The 20,487-nt window shown below is 44.2% G+C and overlaps 1 protein-coding gene across 6 annotated transcripts in view; it reads left to right on the top strand.

Moving 5' to 3' along the window:
• The window catches only part of AGK (acylglycerol kinase), a 56,658-nt gene extending 36,486 nt beyond the window's left edge, over window positions 1-20,172 (top strand). For 4 of the 6 annotated variants that reach the window (XM_043541272.1, XM_037878984.2, XM_037878966.2 and 1 more), the window contains exons 8-16: window positions 1,424-1,518; window positions 4,044-4,113; window positions 4,948-5,027; window positions 6,972-7,029; window positions 9,507-9,654; window positions 10,884-10,981; window positions 13,294-13,364; window positions 18,094-18,178; window positions 19,714-20,172. In XM_043541272.1, the coding sequence (XP_043397207.1) occupies window positions 1,424-1,518; window positions 4,044-4,113; window positions 4,948-5,027; window positions 6,972-7,029; window positions 9,507-9,654; window positions 10,884-10,981; window positions 13,294-13,364; window positions 18,094-18,178; window positions 19,714-19,851 (843 nt within the window). In that variant the 3' untranslated portion in view covers window positions 19,852-20,172. The other 2 variants (XM_043541273.1, XM_043541276.1) reach the window with 2 other exon arrangements.
• The last annotated feature ends 315 nt before the right edge of the window (window positions 20,173-20,487 follow it).

Raw genomic sequence — 20,487 nt, 5'->3', positions numbered from 1 at the left:
ATGTGACAAGACAAACATTTTATATTTAAAATTTGCAAATAAGCCGGTAATTTTTAAAGGGACTCTGTGAACTTAAAAAACGAATAACGACAACAAAACATTTTTCTCTGCAGTTTTTTGTACTTCTTACTGTTGCAGTTGACCCATAAGTTCCCTATCATTGAAAGAGAGTGGAGAAAAAAGAATGACTGTTCTGTTTTCTCCATTTGTTTACTTCGAGCACTTGATAGTATTCTGAAAGACTGTGCATTGCAATGCAGTTTATGCTAATTTACAACAGCCCAGAATATTTTGTATGCTGCATTATTCTGCAGGGTGTGGGAGTTCATTGTAGCATAGTCAGAGCTTCTGATTCTGCTTTTCTTGGGCCACAGAATTCTCCTACCCCACAGAATTTTGTCTCTACGGTCCGTCCATATGGTAGAGGTAATGGTTTCTTGCAGGTTTGTCCACCTGCTTGTGCTCTGCTTTCCCTTTATGGATTGTGTCTTAACAACACTTCTGATTATAGGAAGAGCCCATTAAAGGCGCTAAAGAGATGCCCTCTTTAGTAAAGTGACAAGGAGTACTTGTGGCACCTTAGAGACTAACCAATTTATTTGAGCATAAACTTTCGTGAGCTACAGCTCACTTCAAAGTAGGAGCAAGTAGGCCTACGAAGAGCCAATCTCTTGCAAGCTATAAAATGACACTGTGTAGAGTGAGAAGAGGGTGCTAGGAGGTGCAAGGGCTTACAAGTGAGGGGATAGCAGGTAAAAGTGATAGCAAAGGGATACAGTTTAACTGATGTGGATTTGCAGTGTCCCAGTGCTACAAGCCACAGTACCCAGCAGAGAGAGAGAGAGTACATTGTGATATACAGTAGTTTACATTGTTTTGCTTACACACTTCAGGGAACAGAGTTTATTGTGATGGTGGTACACTAGCTTGCTCCAGCAACAAGGCCTTTACTGCACCATGGGCCAGAAACCAACACAAGCAATGACTTCCACAATCAAAGCCTCTGTTGTATCAATTCACACTTTTTTTTTTTTTTTTTTTTTTTTTGAGGAAATCTCTTTTGTCATGCAAGGTTTCTCTATCAAGAGGGCTTCTGCAAAGGTAGATGAGATTCAGTGCAGCAGGGCTTCAGATGCCACCTTGAGTTGCAGAGAGATGGCAGATTGCTGACCAAATCCATACATTAGGTAGTGTATATCTGCCAACCTGTGTGTAATGATGCTCCTAATGATTACAGAAAGCTCCTTTGTAGCCAGTTGGCACTGGTGGGTTCAGAGATTCCAGTGCCATGTTCTGAGTCATTATGTGTTTACTGTCTCATTTTGGGAAGTGCCCGACTGCTTAATGCCAAGGGGGCAATAGTCCACACAGTAAGCTTAATTCAGCTGATGCAAATGTGAATTTACTTCCCTCATGTTTCCAGGCTACCTTCAGTAAGATTCCTATTGGATTCATTCCCCTTGGAAAGACCAGTACCCTGAGCCAAACTCTCTACCCTGGAAGCTTAAACCAAGTCCAGTAAGTTTTGCATGTGAGAGGGAGGGGAGATTTGGTTTTATTTTTGAGGGGGAAGTGCTGCTTGGTAATTTGGGGTTTTTTTTAGATCTTTCTTCTATTATCTCTCCTCCCTTCCCCTCTGGGTTACACAGTAATTGGTAGTCTGAAGGGCCTGACAGTTTATTGGGAAATTGGATGGGCATGTGAGTCAATGAAATTTAAAGGCCAATTTAAAACTCACAGAAGGAAATATTTTTTTCTTAGGATGCACAGTTTATCCTGTGGAACTCCTAACCCCAAGATACCCTTGAAGCCAAGAGCCTGGCAGGATTCAAACCAGGATTGGGCATTTATATGGATAATGAGACTAGCCAGAGATACAACAGACAAAACAACCCAATGGTTTTGGAAAGAATACAAGTTCTCCCGCTTCAGTGTATAAGCCAATATTTGCCTAATAGGTGCTAGGAAGAAACTTCCCCAGTATAAAGGACAATATACACCGTATATGCCCACTGCAGGGCTTCTTGTGCTTTCCTCTGAAGCATCTGTTTAGGATTCTCCAGGTCACCAGGAGACAGGAGAGTGGACAAAACAGACCATGGGTCTGATCCAGTCAGGCAGTGACCATATTTCTGCATTTCGCTATGTTAAACATAAGCTTATTTTCCTGTTTGTTTTTAAAAACATGTAATTAATCAACTTTTCTTCCTCTTCCCACGTTTTTCTACCTTCCAGTTTCTCCCATACTAATGGATTTATTCCCTTCACTGTAAGCTCTGTTCACTCTTGTCACAGTAACTCATTAGCATTCTGCTCTGTGGAAGCGTTGCTGGTATACACAGTGCCTGCAAGCCAAACTGGCATAACATCTGATCCTTCATTAAAACTCCGAGTGCTTTGCAGCTCAACAAGATAGACAATGCTCTAATCCAGTGGTTCTCAAAGCCAGTCTGCCGCTTGTTCAGGGAAAGCCCCTGGCGGGCTGGACCGGTTTGTTTACCTGCCGCGTCTGCAGGTTCGGCCAATCGCGGCTCTCACTGGCCGCGGTTCACCGCTCCAGGACAATGGAGGCTGCGGGAAGGGCGACCAGCATGTCCCTTGGCCCGCGCCGCTTCCCGCAGCCCCCATTGGCCTGGAGGGCGAACCACCGAACCTGGAGATGCGGCAGGTAAACAAACCGGTCCAGCCCGCCAGGGGCTTTCCCTGAACAGGCGGCGGACCGGCTTTGAGAACCACTGCTCTAATCAACAGTAGGATAAAAATAATTTATGTTTGGGCTTTGAAGAAGCCATTTGAATTAAGAGATCTTATTGTCCGTTGATAAATTTCATAGATGGGGACCACAATACATTGGTGGAGTTGAAAAGAGTTTGTCAATAAGCTGCTTAACAGCCCATGTTGGTAACAGAACCTGAGTGCAGACATAAGAATGATAAATAGTAACGTTTTAGATATTTGGACATTGGTTCCTCCTTTGTTTATTGGACTTAAATTCTGAGTTCAAACGCCATAAAGAGCCAAGGAATGGACAAAAAGGTTCCTTTTCCTTCTTTAAGGGACTGATCCAAGGCCCACTGAAGCCAATGGAAAAACTCCTATTGACTTCAGTGGACGTTGGATTGACCTAAAGTGTTTTATATATGCAGCTGTCATGGGAAATGTGCGCAATCTTGAACTCAGGTCTTATTCAGTGACTGAAGGAGAAAATGTACCTTAAACATGTTTAACAGGCTCTGTGGTACAGAATCTTAAATAGTTTGTTGAGAAAAGCTTTGAGGCCATGTGTCATGGCTTAATATTAACCCTGGGGGATAAGCAGCAACCAGCAGCAGCAGCATGAAGGCTGGGTTAAGACTGGCAATAATGGGCACAATATATGGCTAAAGGAGGGTAGAACAGATTAATTTAGTATAATAACGTACATTAAATCCCTGAATCATTTATAAAAATTATACCATCTAAGAGCAATGATATTTTTAAATCTCTCCCATATTTTATCAAAAGTCACTGTCTTAGCGTCAATGCCTACAAAATCTAAGACAATGAGGAATGAATCTTGTCTTGTGCAAGGAAATAGGTATTGTGCTCCCTTGTCCAGATAAGTGCACTGATATGCTGCAAAAACAGCAGCAATATGCACTCGTATTTTGACTGAGTTCAGTCCTATGCACAGACCCCCAGCACATTCTCTGCTTGCCAATAGTAAAAGAAATTTGCAATTCAAATCCTTAAGGAGGTAAGGAATATAGTAGGTGCATGCTCCTCAAAAGTAATTGGGTGATGAACCTCTCTGAAAAAGTTACCCTGGCTTTTGTCATTCATTACTGCTGCTGACTCCTTTTGCTTCCCATCCTATAAGAAGATGACACACTATTTAGAGTGTAAGATCTTTGGGGCTGTGACTGTCTCTTATTGTGTATTTGTATAGTGCCTAGCATAGTGGGGCACTGATCTTGCTCAGTCTCTATGTGCTACTGTAATATAAATAAATAATACTTTAAAAGCCCACACTTCTTTTTTGTGGCCTTCTGGCTTTTTTTCAGACGCATTGCTGATGCTACATTGGCCATTCTGAAGGGAGAGACCATTCCACTTGATGTACTGCAGATCAAGGTAAAAAAAAAAATCTTTTAAATGGCACCTTCCATTCACACTTTTAGGTGAAAACAGTATTCTTAAGGCTTTTCTGTTTATTTCTCATGCACTCTGGCCATTCCATTCTCCATAGTATTGGGGAATCCTGTTAGATAATGTTTACACAAGAATACTCCCCCTCCAGTCAGTGATGTCATCACTTTGTGCTTATGACAATAGTTATTATAGTGGAAATCCTTTCATTTGCCCTCCTAATGGGTTGCATACAATAAAGTGGGATGTTCTGAGCTAAAGGGAATATTTGAGTATTTAAAAATGTTGTTTTGAGGCTGAAAGTGCTCGATGAATGCATAACTTGCAAATGCTGGTATTTCCGGAGGAATGAGATGATAATAGCTGTCTGAATTGATTTAAAATACATCTTGTGTAGATATTGGGATTAATAACCTGCCATCCTGGAAAATCTGAGACTGGAAAACCTTTGACCATGTCTGTCACGTTTCTGTGTACCTCCTTTTTCTGGTGTATCTGTTTTTCCAGCCGGTGTTTAGTGGTGCTATGCAGCACACCTTTCTTTGGGCTCCTGGTATCCACAAACTGAAATAATCCTTGCTGGGCGTGCAGTCAAAGTGAACTGCTGGCACCTTGGAAACCTTCAGCTATGATTTTCTCTCTGTTGGAGTAGACTTGAGCTTTGTCCAGCCCTTATTGCTTTTGGTTATTATAGGACACCCTTGCTATAAAATTTCACTTCTGAGATTGGTCATAGATTAGCTGAATGACTGTTTCATGGTTGCAAAAAAGAATGTAAATGTGCACTCACTGCTTTTTTTTTTTTTTTTTTTTTTACAGGGAGAGAAGGAGCAGCCAGTGTTTGCAGTGACTGGATTAAGATGGGGATCCTACAGAGATGCAGGAGTTAAAGTTAGCAAGTAAAGAAATACAATGTGTTTTTTGTAGCTGTGCCTTTTTTTTAATACCCCTTGGTATTTCCTGTCCCAAATCTTGCAGTGAGGTCCTTATGAGCTTTAGAAGAGGACAAAGATAGGCCCATTCCATAGCATTTTATAATGATAAAGTGTAAGGCATTTCAGTGTTCCCTTTCATATGCATTTAGCATTTTACTTTCTGTTGACCTGATTTTGCAAATGTTAACCTCACACTTGCCCTATGATCTCCAATTCTGGAAGTTCTTTCACAGACAAAGCCAATGGGAAAGCTTTTTCCTGAGTCCTGTCTGAGGTACGTTGTGTTTCATCAGTCACCAAGGAAAAGACACAACACACTCACTCTTAATGGAATTCAACTCCAGCAAAGAACATTAGATGCAATAGAAATGTCCTTCAGTTTCTGCCAGGAGTGGCATGGAACGTACTGTCTGATGATTTTCTGATCACTAAAGTAATAAATGCTGGGTTTGCTCCAAATGAATAGCACTGAGCTATACTGCAGCTGTTGGGTGCCTGGGAAGCAAAGGGATGTGGTAGTTCGTAAATGAACCACCTCAGTCAGCAGATGAGGGGTCGGGAGTTAGCAGAATGGGGTGACACGGTCCGGCTTGGATCAGAGTGTTTGTCACTAGGGGGATTCAGCGGTTGGTGAGGGCACTAAGGTGCTTGCCACTGTGTGACAGGAGTGCCTCTTAGATGTAGCCCCAAGTTTCCCATGGCCAGTAGCTAATGGGATGCATTCTCTTCTCCCCTAAACACCCGCTAGACTCCCACGTCTTCACTCATTCCGACACACTGCTACCCCCCAATCTTTCCTGTGCAGTGATGTCCTTCTGCAGGACTTGGTCTGCTTCAGACTCCATGTTGCGCCGGTGGCATAATGGGTAGCTAAAAGGGAAGGCACCAGCTAAGGTGTGGCACAGATGGAGTTGGGCCACAAGTTCAGCAAGGAAGGGACTGTAAGAGTAGTAACTGGCTCCAGGGACCTCTGTGGGCTGCCTGATGGTTATCCCTCAGTTCTCGTCTAGACGCTATCCAGTGGGACTGCCGTGATGTTGTCTGTGGTCTTGTGTGGCGGTGGCCATGGTGGGGATGGGAGGTGGTTAGTAGACAGATGAGTCAGTGGCTTAGTGGTGGCAGTGTAACGTGTGGCAGGATCCTGGCTGAGGTTTATGGAAGCCTGTATAGTTTGGGTTTCCTACTCTTCAGATCTGCTGAAGTTCGTGTGCTGTGTCTACGTTCTGCGTGTGTCATTAAATGTCATCCAGTACTTTATGGTAACTGTACTTATTTGGTCTGAGAGCACTTTCAGGCAAGTAAACGTTAGGAGCATCCATTCCTTTAATTCTGAAGTCATTGATTTCACATCCTTCATCCCATCCCTTCCTGCAGCCTGCTGAGATGCATCCCACCAGCTGTTGACCATGGGAACCTGAGTCATTTTGGATTGTGTCAGATAACTAGGTGGCACTCTGCTGCTGAGGCGTCGGGCCACCTGTAGTGCAGGTTTTGTCATGCATTTCCCTGATCTGTGCAACCCAGCAATGGCACATGGGACTTGAGTCAAGAGTCTATTCCTGATTCTGCCACTGACTTGGTGTGTGACCTTGGGCAAGTTCTCTGTGCTGCAGTTTCTCCTTCTGTAATATGAGGATAGTGATACTCTCTTTCACCAAGCACTTTGAGATCAAAGGATTAAAAGTGCTAATGATTACATATTGCTGCTATTATGTTGTGGGAACGACACATTTTGTAGTATAAGTCTTGTATAAGTCATTTTTGTTGTATCTTGAAGTTCAAGTGCACAAGAATAAACTTCAATGGAAAGCAAGTGTATATACATTGGCATGTGTTGCACCAAGGAAGATTTTACTTTACCCAATGCCCCCTGAGTTTTCTCATGAATTTTGCCTTGGTTCTTTTCAGATACTGGTACCTCGGGCCTCTGAAAACCAAAGCAGCTCATTTTTTCAATACACTGAAGGTAAAGTATTATTACATTACTAAATAACAAAATAAAGCAAAGTATACCCAGCGAGGGGGGAAGAGAGGCAGTGTGTGTGCATTGTACGTGGAGCAATATTCCATGCATTATAATTCCATTGAGGAGTTCCAGTGACAACATAAACTAAGAGGGAAGTTCAGCTCATTTATATACCTAGAAACACATTCCGCCTTAATTGTGAAGCTCTGAGTGGGGTATGTTGTTTCTTACAATACATTGTAAAATTCTTGGTCTGAGGAACTGCTGGAACCATAGTCAAAGTCACTAGAGGGAGCTAATAACCACTTTTGAAGCTAGAGAGAGGCTAGTGCAGCTGATAACCAGTAGAGGGAGCTCAGCCATCTTTCTCCAATTCTGTCTGTCTTCAGGCTTCCTTATGGTAACGTTTCACCCTGATTTATTCATCTGATGTAAAAAATGCCTCTAATTAGACTGCATATGAGTGTTGATAATCAGACAGAGGCTCCCAGGCAGGATAAATTGAACAAAAAGGTTAATTGCTTATATCTCAGTTTAAAGTTCTCAGATGCTTTAAGGGACAGGGTGAAGCTTAACATCTGACCTGTGTTAAAGGCGGTGCACTTCTATTCACATTGTCCTCCTGATCCCCTTAACTTGTAAAACATGCAAACCTTCATAAAAATGCTGTGATATTACACAGGAATTGCCACAGCAGATCAGATTCATGTAGCCCACATCCTGTCTGTGATAGTGGCCAGCACAGAATGCTTCATATGTCTCCATAATTGATAGTTATGCAGTAGCATGCCCATGAGAGAAGTTTCTCCCTAACCCCAGGCAGCTAGGGGTTGTCTTTAGATCCTGAAGCAGGAGAGTTGGTAATAGTATACATTTATATTGTAGCTAGCATTACTGGGTATATTCCTATTGTTCACATAAATGTCTGACTTAAAGAGCATTCTGATATTTGCCTCAGTGATATCTAGTGGCGGTGAGTTCCACAGGTTGTTTATATATAGTGTTTTTAAAAATCTTTTTCTCATTTTTAAATCTCTTGCCTTTAAATTTCCTCGAGAGCCATCTTGTAGACAGAAGAGCTTTATCGACTTTTTCAGTGTCATTCATTACTCTACTACGTTACCTTTTTCACCTCTTCTCTAAACTAAATAGTCCCACTATTTTTATTTCTTCTTTTTCTGAAGTCTTGCTTTGCCACTAATCATGTTCACTTCCCTACTCTGCACCTTTCCAATTTCTGCTGTACCCCTTTTGAAATGGGGTGCCCATAATTGATCACAATAGTCAGGGTGAAGGACTTACCATGATTGTATATAATGTCATTACAGTGACTATTCTCCTTTATTCTAAAATGGTGGTCCAAAACATTGCAGTTTTTACAGTGTTTTGAGCCATAGCAGTAATTTGGAAGAAATACCAAGTTCAGGCCCTGCTTTTTCCCCAGGATCATTAATATTCTTATGCTTGTACTGCTTTTTCTGAGCAATTCGATCAGTCCTATTAATGTGACCATGAGCTATGATGCAATTTTTCACCATGCTCAGAGTTGCGCGGGGGCGGGGCTCTACACTGTGAGTCCTATGATCCAAAACAAGCTTGTAACTTTTTCGCTTACAGTCCTCGCCATTGTCCTGTGCAAAGAAGAATATATGTACCTTGTGCACATGGGCTATCAGCTAAATTTCTGTAGTGTGTTAATTTCAATACCAAACCAGCAGTTGGCAACATTTATTCCCTCTGGCTATGTGTTTAGTCTTTTAGAAGTTAGTTAAAAAAGGAAGTAAATGGTGTCCCCAGTTTTAGCCATGGGCACTATTTGAGTAGCTAATGTTTTGTTTTAGCCTCTGAAGTTCTGGCATTAGAATCATAAATATCAGTGGATAACAGTTAGAGCCCTGCATGGATACAAAATTTGTATCCGCCTCCGATCCGCAAACATGGTCTGCATAGATCCGCAGATTTGCAGGGCTCTAGATATAAAATTTGGATCCTCATCCACCCGCAAGCTGCAAACATGGTCTGCAGATATCTGCAGATTTGCAGGGCTCTAGTAACGGTGTGCTATATGTTAGTGTTTTGCCTCTCAAATTCTTTATAACGTTACTGGAGCTGCCTCTGTGGCCCTATGGTTAGTTCTGTCTGTTGCCGGGCAGGAGAACTGGATTTCTAGCACAGATTTCTCTCTCTCATCCTCCTGCAGCAGAGCAACACACACTTAGCCCTCTGCCAGGGAGTAAATACACCTCATTGCTCTGCTAGGGAGGACTAGCTGAAAAGGCTCTGGAGTCTTGTGTAATCCTTCCCAGCTGGGAGAATGTCAGCTCCCACATGGGAAACTGAAGGATGGAGAACCTTAAAGTGGGATCTTCGGGCTGTGAAGGGAACATAGCTGTCACCTCCCACTCTCTCACACAGAATAAGCAGATGGTTGCTCACCAGAAGGCCATTTTTCTTCTTCCTTTTTGGGTAAATCCAAGGAATGGCCTCAGAAACATCAAGCATCCCTTACATATTTGGGCCCAACCAAGAGACCCCCTGAGGAGCCAGAAGAGAAGCCGTCCAGACCCTCTTTGTATGTGAGGATTTACAGAAGGCTTTCACTGTACTGGGCATCTCCCCAAAAGGGTAAGCAGCATGTGTGTGGACATAGAGTCAGAGATGGGCTTTATCCAACAGTGCACCATCCAATAAGGCTGTTTCATGGAGAGACCACTGGAGCGGATCCTGTCTGCATGTGCTTTTATCCTTAGACTCCACTGCAGTGTATAAACGTTGTCCAGGTTTTATTTCTGGTTTCCATCCTTTTTCACTATGTCTGCAGTCCCAAAAGCCCTGTCAGGCTGGTTGCGGGGATGCAGCCATCATGGTTATTGCTAGCTTGGAAGTAATGGTGTTCAAAAAAAGGACAGAGAAGTACTTTATATGCTCTGACCCTCTCCCAGCAAACCATACGTACAACAAGGACTTGAGCTGTTAGCTGGGCCAGCAAGTGCTCAGACACAGTGGCCATGGGCATGGTATGAATGCCCACGTAGACAGAAGTCAAGCACTTTGTAGAGGCACAGTGCAGGCACTTCTGGCGGTAGGCGGCCAACCATGTCACTTTCTAGTAGTCCCTGAATCCTTCCTCCCTCAGAGGAAGCATGTTCTCGTTTACTGGATGGAGAGCAAGTATCGACAGGAGTGAGAAACACTCACTGAAATAGTGAGTCTAGGGCCATCTTGATGGCCTAGATTTGGCCCACTACCTTGCCCCGTAGGAGTTCTTGCCACTTAGTCCCTGGCCCAGCAGGGGGTGGGAATGTCACACGGGCAGCACATTCAGCCCCTCAGGGGAGTGCCTTGCACGCTCCACCGGTATTGAGGGGCTTCCAACGCCCATCCAGTTCTTCCGGGCCAGAAGCCCTACAAATGTATCGATGAGCTAAAAGCAGGACTAAGTGGTGAGCATAGGCTGTGGCAGGGATGAGTAGAGGTTGTCTATGGGAAATAAATATTAGCACAACATCCTCAATGTCACAGCTTTTGGATTTTGTTGGAGTGGGGGCTACATCCCTTTAATAGATTGCTAAGTGCTCCTGTTCTGTGAGCCCAGGAGACCTGTCAATCTGGGGTCACTCGGGACTGCTTTTAAAGCATTTGTGCAATGTGCTGTTTGTCAACTTTCCAGCCTCGGCCCTCACAGCTTCCCTTCTCTATTTGTCGCTTTTTAAATTTGAAGGAAACAAAGCCTGTGGAAATAATGGGACAGAGCCGCTTTAGCCGGCACTGCTCTTTCATATTTCACAGCAGTGAAACTCTGGTCTGTGTAATTTACTTTCTGGCTAATGGTCTCTTCCCTTCTGGATTCTCAGAAATCCCCCATGAGGTGACCCTGGAGGCCTGGGAGGAAATGCAGCTGTCCACCATTGAACTCTCCATCACGACTCAGAACAGGCAGCTTGACCTGACAGTAAGAGCACAGTCTAAATAAATCCCTTTCTGTGCAGAGCGCTCCTTCCTTGCTGAACTCCCATCTTCCTGACTACACAGAGTAAACTCTGTCTTTGTGAGTATGGGACTTCAGGAGAATCTGAGAGAGGGCCAGTTTTAAGGGTCATTGTAAAGATCCTGCAAGCCTGGATTGCAGAAGCCAGATTGGGGCAGAGAGGGCAGAGTGTGTGTAACAGGAAGTTTTCAGTAACCAAATGAAATCCTAACACTTTCATGGCAGGGGCTAGGCACCTCCTCTCCTTGCCCCATGGGAAAGGGGAGATATTATTTACTGATGCTGAAGTGGAACAGTAAGCCTGGATGTGTGCCTGGAATGTTGACCCTGTCCCTCTGCCAACTGCAGAGCGAAGGACTCAGAAATGCTGGCACGAAAACAAGGACAGTGGCCATTTTAAATTAAAGAGGATAGGAGCCGGTAATTTTTATTTGTTTGTTTTGTGAGGGGCGGGGGAGAGATACGTAAAGCTGTCCCTGTGAGAGCCTCCTTGGCGCAATATGCCGCTGTTTATTTCAAGCGCCCCTAACACCATCTCTGGCTGGAATCCATGTTTCATAGCAGTGAAATCACAGCAAAGATTTCTGGGTTGATTTAAGTCTTTAGTTCTGATGGAAAGTGCTGGACTGACATTCTCAGTGATCACAGCCCTTTCTTTATAGGACCAGGTAAAAAACCGGCAACATAGTGTAAGCTTCCCCATGCTGCCCTGCCCCAACGTGCCACAATATGGAGGAGCGGGGATAGTTTAATTTCCACGCAGCCTTTGGCCTCACTGCGCAGGCTACCAACAGGAACTGGACTGAAAGCATCAACAGTCCTTGGTTGGTAACAGCTTTGGTCAGTACTGAGCTGGACTGGATTTGAACCTGTGAACTGAAGTGAAGAACTCAGTGTTCCCTGACCATAATCCGGTCCCCGTGGCCACTTCTTCATTTCCAGTCACTTTGCCTCCAGCGCTAGTGGCACGTCACTAGTCAATGGGGAGGGGCATGTGCTCGCTGCCGTGGTCACCAGTGCAGCCCCACGAACTGGCCACCTTTTGGGTGAGTGGCTGGAGGAGCAAAACAGTTTACATTCGTGCAGTTTCACCCCCATTAAACAAGCATTTTCATATCATGTCTTATCCCCACCCATCTGGATCCCCTTAGGTCCTCCGTGCTTTTACACTCATCCCTGAGACCACATATAATGGTCATTGTCCCCCCAGCCTGAAGGGACTGGATAGAGACTCTTTGGAATCTGTCACGTAGCTCGTTAATGAGCCATCGGCATCTCAGCTGAGTAGCACGAGTCATTCCTTCCTCCCTCCTGTCCCAGGTTGAGGTCTAGTCTGCAGTAGATAGAGTTGACTGGTATAGCTGTACAGGTATAGCTATATCAGCCAGTCCTCCTAGTTTAGATTCAGCTTGTACTAGCAAAAGAGTGCTCTTTCCACTGTAGCTTACACCAGTTCCGCAGATGGAATAAGCTATGCTGGCAAAAGAACTTCTTTGCCAGTCTAGCTGAATTTACACTAGGGCTTTTGCCATAATAGAAATGTTGTTAAAAAAAAAATCACACCCCTAACCAACATTACTGTAAGGGCAAATGTTCGTAGTATAGGCCTGATGTAAGTACATGTAGCAAGTGAGAAATCAAGACAACGGGTCAACTGAGCCAGGAATTTAAAGGGACAATGTCAGCTATACTTTGACCCCAAATCTACATTTTCTACAGATAAGCTTTTACAGAATCAAGGACCAAAATAAATGCTTCCATCGTTCATATTTTTTAACTCCAGTGGGCATAGTTTTTTTTAAAATGAATAACATTTCCTCGTGCAGCACTTGCTGGCCAAATGTTGTAGCATCGTGCTACATAAGAACCTGAAAGAGGCGTTGACTAGGTAGGATCTGTTGTGAACAGAAGTCAGACTGAATAGCCTACTTCCATGGTCCTACTAGTTGCACGGAATGCAAAAAGAAACCAATGCCATAAACGGTAAAATGATAAAAATTGGTTTAATATTTTTGTTGAATATGTAATGTGGTGGTTAGTACAGAATAATGGTTGGTAAGGAATCATTAGGTATCATTCGAAACCTGACGCTGACCATTTAAGTCAGGAAACAAATTAATTCTTTTTCCTTTCATCCCTTACAAAATACAAACCAACCCAACCCTCTTTTCCTGGGACAGTTCAGGATGTGGAAATGGGCTGTCTCCTTAAAGAGAGTATGGAGGGTGTGATGCTGCAGAAACACTAACTGTCTGTGATTTAAATCTCTTCCATAGCGCACAGAAGACTCCATGAATATTTGCATTGAACCAGATACAGTCAGCAAGGGAGACTTCATAAATAGGGGGTGAGTACGGGGAGGATGTCAGATTTTCTAGATGAGTCGCAAAACTGATTGTGTTTTCTTGGCTTTTGTGGCAAGGACAAAAGTGGGGAATGCCTTTTGGGGATTGTTGGGTTTGTTCATTCAAATCCAGGTTTACTTTAATTTTCTTGTTTTGAAAGCAAGAGCCAATGTTGTGTGGCTAGAACGCCCCCCCCCCCCCCCACCTTCCACGATTTCTGCACTCTCCCCTTTTCCTCCCCTCCAATGCTGACGGACATTATTATTGGTATAACACCATCAAGAGGCCAGGTGCTTTAAAGAAAGGTAGGAAGACAACATCCCCGCCCCAGAAATCTTGCAGTTTAGATGAACGATGGCGGGGCTGGGATACAGCAGAATCAATGTGAGGCACTGGTGATGTTTGGCACATGCCTTTGTTAGTGCCAGGATTCAGTTTTTAAGGGAAGGGATAAAGATCTTCAGTCCCTCAGCTGACTAACACACCTCTGAAGTAAGGTCTCAGCTGGAAAGGCCCCTTTGGAAGAAGTGCATTTTAAGGAGGGACTTGAACAAATAGAGTGACAGCATGGGCAGACCAGGGGGTCCAGGCATGGGGGCCTGGTACATGGAAGGAGGTCTGGAGTCTTCTGACCTCCTTATTCACCATCTCCCCTCTGCTTGCAATGCTTTCCTGTGAGATGCTCATTTCTCCTACTCTGTAAAGGAGGCACTAGGTGCTGATCTGAGCTTCTTTCCTACCTCCTCTAAGTACCCTCAATTCCAAATTTATCACATTATTACTCCTTGTTGAAGTGGAGTGTGAGGCTTCTAGAGAAGTGTCACAAGGAGTCTCCCACAATATCAGATTCTGCTTATTCCAGCAGGCTGGTCTTTTGGTTGCAGCTGCTGTTTTCCAGTCCTAGGGCCCCCTCTAGTGAAACCAGATGGAAAGGTGTGGAAATGTCATAAGCAGCTTTTAGGTGCCGCATGGCTACTGCACATCTGTACCTTGTTTACAATATTAATAGCAGTAGTAGGCAACTTATTTGAGCACACCACATTACTTCAGTGGGAACAGTATCTTCAGAACTATGAATACATAACTGATCAGGTGGCATTGGGTGTAAATTGAATCAGCCATGTTGATTGTAGGTTGCCTGCCATTTGAATCTGTGCTGTAAAGACTTTATAGAAGGAAATGTTTATGATACTGTTACCATCGGCAGCCAAAGGAATCTGCCTTACCAGGAGAGGGGGGAAAAAAGAGCTCGTGATCTTGCCTGGGACATCTCACCACCAGGAAGGTGCCAGCGAATTAGTGGGAATTCAGAGAGAAAAGTATCTTCCATTCCCAGTCAGTCACCAACACACCCAACACAGATTGTTTCCCGGCTACATGGGATACATGGTTCCCAGCAGTATGTCACATTCTGTGACTGGTTACACATTCGTGCAGAAAGCTGCGGAAGAATGTAAACTCATGCAGCTGGCTGCATGCACTCAACACCTCTTCTTAATCTAGTCCCAGAATTCTGTAGGTAAATCAAGAAAGAGAGAACAGAGGGAGAGGGTCTGCTCAGCCCTCAAAAGAGAAGACTGGGAGGGACACCAATAGAAAATGCCACCTGAAAGAAAAGCTCTCAAAGGACACCACCATCAAAGCCACCTCATCACAGAGTCCCTGCTGCCAGCCACCAGAGCAGAGGAGCTTGTCTTTGGAAGCATTTGAGGAATCATTTGTATAGAGGAGTTTTGTCCCTTTTTACCTCGCCAGGGGGTGGAAAAGTTTGTGGAAATGCATTGAGGTGAATCTGTCAGGACTGATAGTGCCTCCCTCTCTAAAATCTGTGTGGGAAATCAGAAGATGGGTTGAGATTGAAGGTAGTGGACGCTTTGGAACCTGAAAGGAGTGCTGGAGGCTGAATGCCATCGGACTGCAAAGTGAGATTTAGGTCATACCATGTGCTTTGTATGGCCCCAGGACTGTAGATCTCAGATGTGGATAACAACAAGCAGCTAGGATGAAGTCAATATTTAAGTTGAGATGATTACATCATAGCCCCACTTCAAACTGCTGCTCTGTGGGGGGGGGAAAAAGAGGAGATACCCCATGTACCACTACTAATTTTCTTTCCCGCTCCCCAGCTTGAGCTCTGTATAAAATTATAAGGGAAATCACCTAAGGGCATGAGCTTGGTTACCAGGTGGAGTAGGTCAGGCATTTCTCCATTATACACTGTTGTGCGTTATGATGGGGTTTGGGTTCCTCATAACCGTTTAGCATTGGCCACTGCTGGAGACTAGGTAACAGACTGAGGGGATAATTATTCTTTTGGGGTATGTTCCAGCGACAGCATGTGTTGCCAGTTGGCGATGTGATGCAGGGAGTAGCTTTTTGCCTCTCTGTGTGTGTATGTTAGAGTATATAATGGGATATCATTACCTATGAAAACTTTGTTGTTGTTACTTATTTTTGTTGCTGATTCTTCTTACTCTGAGTAAGAGACCGGAGTAAGGATCTGAATAAATAGTAAACCCCTTATGACCCTTATGTAGGACCTCTAGAGGAGTACTTAACACTGGTTCTAGCTGCGTACCTGTTTGCTTCTCTAACATGCTCCCTTTCCTGATCTTTTGTTCCCTGTCTCTGTCTTGCCTTTCCTGATCATGCAGTTTGATCCACAATGGAGGCCCATTGACTTTAGTGGTGCCCTATGCAGACAGAGGGGTCAGCCTGTACAGATGTGTTTGCAGGATTCAAACACATGAACCCTTCTGAAATAGGGAAGGTGTCTAACTGTTGGTTTATAAAGCACAGTATAAAGAGCATTGCATGCTGTCAGTGATTTATAAATATATACTACTATGAGAAAGTTAACTCCCTTGAATTCACTGATTAATCTTTTAATATAGATGGTTAAAAACAAACTTCCGAATGTCTACATTGCTTGTCTCCTCACCTGTCCCTTTCCTGTGGTATCTCAGCTTTCCTTTCTGTGGTTTTGTCCTCCTCCCCTATTTGTGGTCCTCTTCCCTCATCCCCTGTCCCCCACAACTTCACAGCATGAATTCTAAGAGTGTTTGCATTCCCAAAGTCACATAACTCTTTTGAGGGGACTTTCCTGGTTATATATTCATAGGACATCCATTACTGAGTGATGTTTGAACCCCCCTTCCTTTCTTTTCAGCCTGTTACAGCCTTCTGTACCTTAAGCCTTGACTACACTACAGGAAAAAGTTGAGCTAAGCTACACAATTTGAGTTACGTGAATAGCGTAACTCAAGTCAACGTAGTTTAGGTCTACTTACCGCGGGGTCCACACTACGCAGTGTCGACGGGAGATGCTCTCCCGTCGACTCCCACTATGCTTCTCCATCGGTGGAGTACAGGAGTCGACGGGAGAGTGATCTGCGGTTGATTTAGCGGGTCTTCACTAGACCCGCTAAATCGACTGCCGATGCATTCATCACCGTGCGTCAATCCCCCAGTAAGTGTAGACAAGCCCTGATTGAACAACCCTGGACAGATAATACTGCAGCAACTCCACCTGTTTTGGAGATCTGTAACTCTCGTGTGGAAATAGCCATGATTATTCTGGCTTATTTCTTGAGAGCCACAATACACGAAGGTTGGGACTGTATTATTCTGTTTACCTGCCTGTCTCTGGCATATGGGAACAGGAAGAGACATACAGCGATCAGTTCTTTTGGGGTATGTCTCGTACAGAGGGTCAGCAAAAGGTCTGTGTGCCACTGAATCCCTCTAAATGAAGCACATGTTAATGGGACTTAGGAATGCATAGACCTTGTGCTGCCTCTGTGCATTGAGGTGAATTTAACCCTTGATAAATTAACAAAACAAAAGGATCTGAATATATGACAGTATTATTTTTACCAGTTGGAGAGGAAGGATGAACCAGAGGGTAGCATGCTGGCCTGGGATGTGGGAGACCTGGATTCGTGTCCCTGTTCTGCCACAAACTTCCTGGGCAAGTCATTTAGCTGCTCTGTGCCTCCATTCCCCATCTGAACAGTGCAGATGATAGTACTTCCCTAAATACACTGTAGCCACATAAACATGTTAGATTGAGGTGCTCATATACTAAGGCAATGGAGGTCATGTAAGTACCTGAGAGACAGGCTGATGTAGTTTACAAAAGTGAACATTTTATTTAGAATAGGTAAAATGAATGGGGTTTGTACCGCCAAACAGGAGTGAAACTAATAAAGCAGCCTTTGCTTCACCTTGTGCTGGTGATGAAACTGGAAGAGCTTTTGTCAAACACCAGCTTAAAAATACCAGTACATCTGATTCTAGCTTCTGTATTCAATCACGTAACTATTTACTGAACACTTTTTGAGGCCATCAGTCATTTTTGTGGGTTTGGTGCTAAATGAGGAAGGCAGGAATGATGCTGCTCTGCATGTAAGTGGACATCACAAACCCACCCTATGAGATGACACAGTGGGCAGATGCTGCTCAGGACAAACCCAGAGCATCACGAAGCGTGGGGTGCTAAAGGTCAGTATTGAGGTGCATTAATAGTTGTGTGGCAGAGAAGCAACGTCTACCTCCAGGAAGCGCTAACTGTCCCTCATGCTTGCAGCCACAAAAGCTCTCATACTTTCTTTTGGAAGGAGGAAATTAAATTAACAAGCACTTGATGACCCTCCTGTATGTCTTGTGCCTGTAAGCGTGGTTGCTTCTGCTGGAAGCTAATATTTCTTTTTCCTCATTTGATTTGAACAGAAGTCAAAAGATGTGTGACCCCCAGTTGTGCCCTGAAGGAAGTCAGTGTGTCCAAGCCAGCAGATGCATCTTGCAGCTTACAGAGGTGAGAAGCCAGAAATTGTGGAAAGCTGGGTCACTTGTTTCTTAGTGCGACATGCTAAGAAACCCCAACGCCCAGCATTGACAGGTGGTCATGCTGTCCTCACTGTCAATAAAGCAAGCCACCTCCAGTGCAGCCCGTCAGAAAGACAAATGGGTTCCCAAACCAGGAGACCCAAGATGTAATCCCGAGTCAGGCATCACTACTGCACATGTCTGTGGCTAGTGTAGGAACTGTGTGGCCCAGCTCCAGAAGCAGTTCGTTCCTGTCCATCCAGCCAGCAAAAAGTGTCAACATGCTTGCAGTGTGAGTAGAATAGGAAAACAGCTTCCTGCTAAAGTTCATGTCTTAGTGCGTGCACATCCCCTCTGCTGGCTAGTCTCTGAGTACTTAAATCTTTCTTTAGATTGCCAGTCTAGAAGGGTTTTGCCAGAGGTGAAAAGATGGAGAGCAGAGGTGTGGGATTATGAAGACCCATGCTAACTGAGCTGAGGCCAGGAGGGAAATAATGATCAAAAGGCGCTACGGATATAAATCCCAATACCTTAGATAAGTGGGCAGCCCGTACACTGAGGAAATGTTTGAGCAGATTAATTTTTAATTGCCTCCTAAAAATAAGGCAGCAGGGTAGATGTTAGCTTGGGTTTAACATCCCAGTACATCATACTAAGCCCTGCATTTGCAAGGGTATAGAGTCGATCTACTAGGTTATGTCCACATCTTTAGCTATTATAATCCTCTTTAGAGACCTGATGTGCCTTGTGGAGAAATGAGATCCATACCCTGGTAGAGTGGCCCTTCCCAGGAGTTGAGAGAATCTTTGGCACTCTGCTCTTCTGGTAAAGTCCTCACCCAGGCAACTGGACTGAATAATGAATGTTTTCATTAGCCAGCATCCTCGTTCACACATGACTTCAACATCATCACAATCTGTGGCTTTGCAAATACTTGCAAAAACTGTCCGGCTCAGGGCTGGATACAGTCAAGACAGACTCTGTTTACTCCCTAACTGCTGACGAGGTCTTTAATAACAGAAGGCAAGCACATGATTTATGTACAAAAGTAAACCCATTACCATGTTGATGGACTGGCATTAATCACTGGTGATTTTGTGTATGTGTCAGTGTAAAATAGAGGTCTGAGCGGGATTGTTTTGAACCAAAATAATCAGTTTAATTTTTTTTTCAATCTCAAAGAAAAACTCAGCCCAGCTGTAAATAGTAATTCCAAAGGCAAAGAATCCTTAAACCTAAACAATGCAGACCATTAAAGGGATCTAGCATTTAATTCCTGCCAAATTGCCAATTAGTTACTAAGCGAGGTAATATTTTACATGACAGCTGGTTAATACAGTATGTGCAGCCAGTAACAGCTCTCTATGTACTGGTGTGGCTAAACGGCAGAGGGGGGTCAAGACCCAGCAGGGAACCCAGCAGCACTCTGAAGTGGAGACATAAGTGGGCCCAGGTACCACTGTTACAGCATCATTGTAACAATTGATTCACTATTACGTCTGACCTACACTTGATTCTACACAGGGCACTGAGGGCTCCTTTGGCATAGATAGCGAGGAGTATGAGGCCATGCCTGTTGAAGTGAAGCTGTTACCCCGGAAGCTCCAATTCTTCTGTGACCCCAGAAGGAGAGAACAGATGCTCCAGCCAGCAGTGCAGTGAGAAGTCACCTCAGAGGGACCAGTCTCATCAGGCTCTTCGGGGTCACCCAGGAGAGCACTAAGCTGATTAACTCCATAGAGTCATTAGTTACTTGGCCAGTAAACACACAAGGTGTTGGCACCTTGGTGGGAACTGCTGACTTGGCAAGTACCAAAGAGGTAAAAAGTGTAACTTTGACTCTCAGAAACAGATCAAGTTAGTGGTGTCTGTTTTTTTTTTTTAAAGAAGCCGTCCCTGTTCCTGGTACGGTACTACAGGTGAGTGCTGTAATACATGCTACCGTTCTACCGCAAGCGTCTATTAAAGTGAAATGAAAACACACTTCTGTGGGTTGAGAGTTCAGAGCCACCTTTCTTACCTGTGTTTAGAGCTGCGAATTCTGGGATTTATGGAAAAACTGTGAACAAGATGCTGCTGCGGTTAATGGGAGGGGAGCTTATAAAATTCAGGAATTGCCACACAAGAACAGATACGCAGGTCAGCTAGTCCGGTCTCCCATCTCCTTTTGTCAGTGATGGATGCTTCGGAGGAAGGCCACAATGCACTTACATTTTGGGGGAGGGATAGCTCAGTAGTTTTGAGCATTGGCCTGCTAAACTTAAGGTTGTGAGTTCAATCCCTGTGGGGGTCATTTAG

This window comes from Chelonia mydas, chromosome 1, assembly GCF_015237465.2.
Source record: "Chelonia mydas isolate rCheMyd1 chromosome 1, rCheMyd1.pri.v2, whole genome shotgun sequence".
Taxonomy (NCBI): Eukaryota; Metazoa; Chordata; order Testudines; family Cheloniidae; genus Chelonia; species Chelonia mydas.
The sequence above is the reverse complement of the archived record's forward strand: the minus strand, read 5'-3'. Positions and strand labels throughout refer to the sequence as shown.